General features: G+C 61.3%; 3 protein-coding genes across 3 annotated transcripts; 2 read left to right on the top strand and 1 right to left on the bottom strand.

The window, feature by feature from the left end:
* Positions 1-824: 824 nt before the first annotated feature.
* On the top strand, positions 825-2,094 carry AMSG_09651 (uncharacterized protein; the record flags this gene model as incomplete). Its single annotated transcript, XM_013898746.1, has 1 exon — positions 825-2,094. A coding segment is annotated over one exon (1,270 nt), but the record flags the coding sequence as incomplete, so codon positions are not given.
* Positions 2,095-2,657: 563 nt separating this feature from the next.
* AMSG_09650 (lariat debranching enzyme) lies at positions 2,658-3,964 on the top strand (the record flags this gene model as incomplete). Its single annotated transcript, XM_013898745.1, has 1 exon — positions 2,658-3,964. Exon 1 carries the CDS (start codon positions 2,750-2,752, stop codon positions 3,962-3,964), a length of 1,215 nt encoding a protein of 404 aa, XP_013754199.1. The 5' UTR covers positions 2,658-2,749.
* Positions 3,965-3,995: 31 nt separating this feature from the next.
* On the bottom strand, positions 3,996-5,600 carry AMSG_09649 (prolylcarboxypeptidase; the record flags this gene model as incomplete). Its single annotated transcript, XM_013898744.1, has 2 exons — positions 3,996-5,378; positions 5,484-5,600. 2 exons carry the CDS (start codon positions 5,598-5,600, stop codon positions 3,996-3,998), a joined length of 1,500 nt encoding a protein of 499 aa, XP_013754198.1.
* Positions 5,601-7,527: the final 1,927 nt, after the last annotated feature.

Below are 7,527 nucleotides of genomic sequence, written 5' to 3'. Positions count from 1 at the left end.
TGGCCAGCTGTCTGTCCTGATCTCTCGCGCATTCTCATACGACACGGTCCAGTGGCACCCTACCCCAACCGGCTACATCCTCCACGCCACCACGCCACCACCGTCTCGTCCCCTCCCTCCTACTGGTTCTTCGCCCCCCCCCCCCCCCCCCCCACCCTCCGCCTCCACCCGCATCACATCGACTCGTTTGAGAGCCAGCCCACCTTTCACACTCTCACCGCAGAGCCCGACGGCATCGTCTGGTTGGGATCGCCCGTCACATCCATCACCCCGTATTCCACCACCATTACGTCCATCCCAACCACAACCCCTACCCACATGCCATGGCCATGCCCACCACCATCCCATCGCGCACCCCGCTTCCTCCTCTCCTCCTTCTCCTCCCCTCCTCACTCCATCTCACCCTGATCCTCATTCCCAACCCCGACACCGCCACCCCTCAACCATCACATGCCATACTCCTCATCTACCAACCAACAGCATTCTCAAGCCACCCAGCCCCGATCCCGCCCCCTCTGCTCGCCCTGCCTCGCCGACCACCAGCCGCCGCCCGCTCGCCCGATCAGGCGACCTTCATCACCACCTTGCGCCCATCCACCACCAGCTACACAACCCACGACCACACTCACGGTCATCATCCATCACACACTAGCACCAGTACCAATATCGCCGTCATCCATACCCATCGACCTCGGCTCATTTCCGCGTCGACTTCGCCGCAACTGCAGGTGACTCACCTCTGTCCGTTTTGGCGGCAACACTTGACGAGCCAGAGAAGGGGGGGCCACCGCCATGTCCACACTCAGCACCTTTACCGTACACAAAGCACAACGAAGCATAGCAGAACAGAGCTCAGCTGACCTTCCTGTCATCATCCTTGACCCTAACCAACCGGTCACTCCGCACTCTGCCTCGCTTGGCTCGCTCGGCATCCCTGGCCGCCTGCGTGTCGATACGGCTCGACTCGCTTTGCTCGTTCCCTCCATCGGTGGTGGCCTTGTTGACACCGGATCGCTTGTCGAGAGGTGCGAGAATGGCTACACTGCTCTCGCTGTTGGACCCATGGCCACATCTCCGCCTGTGGTCCATGCTTTTAACCAGGATCCACCGAGGTCGGCTCTCGCCTATCCCATCGCTGCGCTCGCGCCAAAGGTTGTCGGCATGCTCTCGGTCGCCACGGGCAAGCTTGCCCATCCTTGGCTTGGGAGTCCGTCGGATCCCGAGACCCTCGACTTTCTTCTTCTCTTTGACTCGGTCCATGATCGCGCCCTTGTTGCATGGACGCTGGAGCACTTTCAGCGTCGCGCCGCAGGGCTGGAGCTCCGCGACGACACCGTAGCCATCGATCCGGTCTCGATCACCGAGCCCCTTGCGCCTGCCGCATCACTCACAGTCGCGCCGTATCACGCTTTCTATGATGCTACAGGCCCGGATCTTCTCTCAAAGCAGCCGAGTCTGTCGGCTGCCTCGCCTGCGCCCGCAACGCCGCCCGAGACCGGCAGTCCGCTGGTCCCGCATGCCTCGACGTCTCAGAGTCTACATCTCCCGCGAGGCACCGGAAAGCGGGTGCGTTTTGCTGCCGATAATGCCTCGCTGCGCGCAGATGGCCCTCGCTCGGCCTCGGTGGTGGCGCTGACGCAGCGGCTTGATGCCGAGCGTCGTGCCACCCAGTCCATTCTCGAAGACATATTCGCCTCGTTGGAGCAGCACGGCCGCGATCTGGAGGACACACCCCCGCCATCGCCGCAGTCAGAGTCGCAGGCATCGTCCTCGCCACCAGCCTCTCCGTCTTCGCCTCTCCCGCCGCCATCGTCGCCATCTGAGACGGCTCAACCGCGTGAACCAGCCCCGCTTTTCCCGCCGCGCCAACAACAGCCCGAGCCCGAGCCCGAGCCTCTGCGCCTCTCCGAGCTTGGTCCGACGCCCGACACTGCTGCCGCCGCTGAGGCGACCCGTGTCGCTGTCGCCAACCTCGACTCGCGTGCCGCGCGCCTCATATACGACATCCGCGCGCTTGCCGACGCCCATACCGTCACCCAGCAGCCGCCTATCGCTACCGCCCCGCCACTCGCCAGCGCTCACGGCGCCACGTAACACCGCCCATCCTGGACGGCTGAGAAACCCGGCCGCAGTAAACTCGGCCGCTGTCGCTGTCAAAGGCCAGAGCCATGGTGCGCCAGCAACTTAAATCAGACCATGCCCACCCATTACTCGTCCAACCAAAGCCATCAGTCGGTCAAGCAAGCAATCAGGCAAGCGCGAGACCGAGCCGAGCCAATACAAGTTTGATCTAGAGCAGTCGCGAGCAGGCAGCCGGTGGGTTGGTCGGCCGGTGGTCTGCCAGCTGGCGACTGGTTGGCTGGCGGCTCGCAACCGACCGACCGACCGACCGACCGACCGACCGACCGACCAACCGACCGACCGACCGACCGACTGACCGACTGACCGACCGACCGACCGACCGACCGACCGACCGACCGACCGACCGACGGCACCGCACTCACTCCGCGCCACCTTTCGCCCCGCCCTCCGGCAAAGACCGACAACGTTTGCGCATTTCAGGACAAGACACAGCTCGGTCAGCTACGCATCAGTGAGGAAGTGTTCCAACATGGTGAAGCTGGCTATCATTGGCTGTGTCCATGGCGAAGTGGCTCGGCTGTACGACGCGGTGGACCACCTGGCGAGTCATCATTCAACCGAGGTTGATTTGATTGTTTGTTGCGGAGATTTTCAAGCTGTGCGATCTATGGATGATCTGGCTTCGCTCTCCTGTCCGCCCAAGTTCCGCGCCATGCACACCTTTCACAACTACTACTCGGGCACGTCTCTTGCATCTGTTCCGCTTCTCTTTGTTGGTGGAAATCATGAGGCTTCTTCTCATCTTCGAGAAGTCTTTCACGGTGGCTGGATCGCGCCTAATATGTACTATCTTGGCGCTGCTGGCGCTGTCTCCTTCAATGGCATCCGCATCGCCGGTATCTCGGGCATCTACAAGTCGCATGACTACCACAAGGGCCACTTTGAGATCCCGCCCTACAACTCGTCCTCGCTCCGCTCCGCCTACCACACCCGCTCCATCGAGGTTTTCCAGCTTAAGGCCCTGCGCCACGCCGACATCGACGTCTTTGTCTCTCACGACTGGCCGACCGGCATTGCCCTTAAGGGCGATCTCGATGAGCTCCTCCGCATCAAGTCTTTCCTCCGTAAGGAGATTGCCGACGGCTCGTTCGGCTCGCCGCCGCTGGCCGACCTGCTCGACACCCTCGAGCCCAAGTACTGGTTCGCGGCCCACATGCACGTCAAGTACCCAGCCATCCACACCCACGCCTCGGGTGCCAAGACCAAGTTCCTGGCCCTGGACAAGATCCGGCCCGGTGGCGACTTTCTGCAGGTTGTCGACGTCGAGCCCACAACTCCGTTTGAGCCGGCCCACCCGAGCGAGGCCAATGCGCTGTGCTACGACCCGCTGTGGATGGCGGCGCTCAAGGAGACGTACCCGCTGATGAACTTTACCTCGGCTCGGACGCAGTTGCCGACCTCGCTCCCGGATCAGCCATCCGCCGACGCCGTCACCGCCATGCGCGACGCTATTGTTGCCGCCAACGGCTCGCTCGCGATTCCAGCAAACTTTGTCCGCGTCGACCCCTTTGCCGGCGGCGTCTACCACCCGGGCTCGCCGCAGACGGTGGCCCTGCTTGCCCTGCTGGGCATCGACTCGCCTGCGCTCCGCGCCGACGACTATGTCGAACTCTCGCCGACGGGCACGCCTTCGGCTCCGCCGCCGTCGCTCCTCCCGCAGCCGCCGCAGTCGCTCCTTACGCCACAGCAACCGCTCCCGCCTGCACCCGCCGGGCCTTCTGGTCGCAAGCCGCTTGTCCTCCCGCCGCCGGTCAACACGAGTGCGGCGCCCAATGCCGACGTCATCCACATGTCGGCGTCATCGTCGGACGACGAGGAGTAAAACGGCAGCTTTATCGTCTCCGGTGACTACACTACGCAAGCCACTCGGCGATCCACTGAACGATGTACTCTCGCTCCTCGATGCGGGCGTCGATGACCGACTGCGGGTCGGCCGGGTTCGAGCCAAACAGGTCAAAGTGGTGGGCGGCGTCGGCAATGTTGAGTGCGACGACCGAAGGGCCCTGGTCGACCATCGGCGAGCCCGAGGTACAAGGATCGAGCAGGCCGTTGGCAAAGACAATGTTCGACGCGCCGCGCAGCGGCTTGGACGTGTACGTCGCCGAGACCCAGTCTGGCCGGGTCACAATGCCCGGGTACAGCTGGGCGCACGCCGCCGCAAAGGCCTTGAGATCCAGCGGCGCCGGGTAGAAAAAGTCGGTCACACCGTTGGAGCCGAGCTCAGCCAGCGTCATCTCGGTGCAGAACTGGTAGTTCCACGCCCGCATCTGGTTGAGCGAAAAGTCGCCCGGCGTGGCCGAGAGCGCAAAGCACTCGCCGCCCTCACCGGTGTAGTTGTAGAAGAGGGCAACAGCCGAGGCGAGCGCCTCCACCGCGTCGTCGCCGGTGCCCACGCCGTCAAAGAACGGGCAGACCGTCTCCACCGGGTTGCCCGGAAGCGGACCAAAGTAGTCGACCGGGTACGGGTAGTCAGCCATGGCAAGGTAGATGAGCGCGGCCTCGATCCGCATCCACAGGCCAGCCTCCATCTGCGCCAGCGAGGAGAGCGGCTGGCAGAGCGAAAAGGTTGACGAGAGTTGCTTGAGCCCGGTAGGCGTCGCCGCCATCTGCAGCATCGTCTCCCATGTCGACCGAATGGGCTTGATCGACTGAGGGCACTGCGCCGTGAACGTCTTGGTCACCCAACCGAGGAAGCCGCCGGCCGGCTGCGTCTCGGGGAACAGCCAGATGGGCGCCGACGAGGCAACAGCACCGGCAACGACGCCAGGGTACTTGATCCGGATGTAGGCCGAGAGTAGGCCGCCGTAGGAGCCGCCAAACGTGATGACCGCGGCGTTTTCGGCGCCCTGCCCGAGATAGTGGCTCGATGCCGGATCCTTGAGTGCAGCAATGAGCAGAACGTAGTCGGAGAGAGCCTGCTCCGAAGTGAGCCAGCGGAGGTTCTCGGTGGTGTTGAACGTGGCCTCGCCAAACGGCAGGGTCTCGCCGTAGTAACGATGCTCGGCAAAGATCACAGCGGCGCCGAGATCGGCAGCGTTCTCCCAGATCTGCCCAAGGTTGCCAGCAAAGCCAGTGATCGGGCCCTCGTTGCCGGTGTAGAAGAAGATCGCCGGGCGCGAGGCGTTGAAATGCTTGGTCGAGACCAAGTACCGCTGCTTGAAGGTCATCGATGCCTCGACGGTAAACTCAAAGTGATCCAGAATCTGATCAAACCACATCGTATCGTACACAGGCCCCTGATCTCCCGCAACAGGCCAAGCTCCATCCGCTCCACCCGGTGCTCCACCTGCTCCAGCAGCGTGCGAAAAAAGGCCATTGCCAGCCATTGCCCAAGATGTCACTCGCTTGCTCCCCGCCGAGTCGTCGAGGGGCATCTCCAAGCCAAAGGCTGGCGTCACCATAGCCAAGACCACCATAACGGCCACAACGTTGATGTACAGCATCGTCGACTTCTTCATGCTAGTCGTTGTCTTCAGAGTGCTGTGTACCTCTCACGCGAGCTCTTGCCACACACCGACCATGAGCGCGGGGGAAGCGGGCCGTGGGCGGTGGAGCTGGGCAGTGGCAGCGGCGGGAGTTTGTGCCACGTTGCCTGCGCGTGCGCTGAATTTCTGTCGGACGTTGTTGCCTCTGGCCTTGCCATCGCGTAACAGATGACCACAAGCTCTCCAGCTGCCATTCAACTTACCACTGCCATTCCGATGCCATGGACGATGTGCGTGAAGGATGTGCCCGTCGTCGCAATGGACGGCCCTCGCCGTCACGACAAACATGCTCGTCGATACGATCGGGATCAAGAGCGGACGACAAGCTTTGACTCCACTGCCCTACATACACACTTCTCGAGCTCGGTCTTTGGAATGTTCGCACCTTCTCCGCTCGGCCATCGGCCAGTCGATCTCGCTAAGGCTCCTGCTGCCTGCACACTCCGATCTTACATATTGCTACATAGATCAAGAATCCCACCACACCTACCACCTCACATGCCGCTCGTACGCATGTCCATGCACACGACAGTGCCATACGGCCATACAACCGTCCGAACGAGCTCGTCTTTTCCCAGCTGGCGCGCAATCGACAACCCAATTGCGGTGACATAGTTATCATCAGGCGACACTTTTGACGAGTGATCATACCATCTCACCGCACAGCCCCCCTATAACCACCATCACTAGAGAAATACTCAACCTGACCCCACGAAACCAGCTACAACCATGAACAGACCCAAGGACAACCTGTAGCAAAAGTATGATCTCCGTAATGCTACCCATCTCCCTTATCTACCTGATAGAAGCCCCCCCCCTCACCGCCTGGACAAAGCGTTGGCCGGCGCGCTGACCGAGCAACAACCAGCGACCGCCAGATAGACACCACGAGCAGTCCTTCTCCCTCTCTCTCCCTCTCTCTACCATCAGCGCCTCGCTGATCTCCTCGCATCACTCCTAGCGCCTTGTGCGACCTTCATCGGCCCCAGTCATCAATGATGATACGGCCGACATGGCAGCCAACGGACACCAAACGCAAGCCGCGCTCCACTGTCAACGAAACCTCTCGCTCGCTTTGCATTGTCGACGACTCTGACAACAACTGGTTTGCGATGACGGTGTACTGACGTCGACGTGTGGATATTGGCAAGGCTTGCAAAGCTCTACTTGAAGCAATCGTTTGTTGAGTCTGTACCGGGGCTCGTCCGGCACGTGTTATGAGGCCTTACACGCTGCAGAAACCTGCCACCACCTCCAAATTACACACGCTGAACTATCTGTACTATACCAATATGTGATGCTCTCACATGACTTGCTTGCTTGTCTGCACCAGAGCCTACATGGTTGAGACATGAAGCCTCCCTGTCATCTAATTTATGGTCAACGAACGTAGCAGATCCATCCAGTCAATCCGCTGCGCTCTGTCATTGCCCCCCCCTCCTCCGCCCAACCCACCAACCGCATGCAATCTAGACCCAATGCCCATAACCCCCCTCCCACCCACCCCCTCCTCCCCCTCCCTGTTCCGTCTCTACCTCGTACGCCGACTATCCGCGCTCATTCAAGCCCCTTCCTGCCAAGTGCCCTTCCCCCCAAAAATATTGACAACGACGTGTCATTGACTCAATGACTCTTTCCCGCACTTTGTCGCCAACCGCACAGACACACGGAACCCTTCCACTACCCACGCCACCCTATGACACTCAACTAACAGAGCGACTTCCCTTCCACCACCACATACCCCTCCTCTACCTACTCCATTTGCATTCCCCCCCATCCCCCTCCCCCATCACCCCGCCAAAAACCAACCGACATGCCCTCTCTCACCCCTCCCTACACCCCCTCCTCACACACACACACACAAGGACCCCACGCCTCTTAGGTTGATTCCAGAGATTGG

This window comes from Thecamonas trahens (genome assembly GCF_000142905.1).
Source record: "Thecamonas trahens ATCC 50062 unplaced genomic scaffold supercont1.52, whole genome shotgun sequence".
Taxonomy (NCBI): Eukaryota; order Apusomonadida; family Apusomonadidae; genus Thecamonas; species Thecamonas trahens.
Note: the sequence above shows the minus strand (reverse complement) of the source record. Positions and strands in the feature narration are given on the sequence as shown.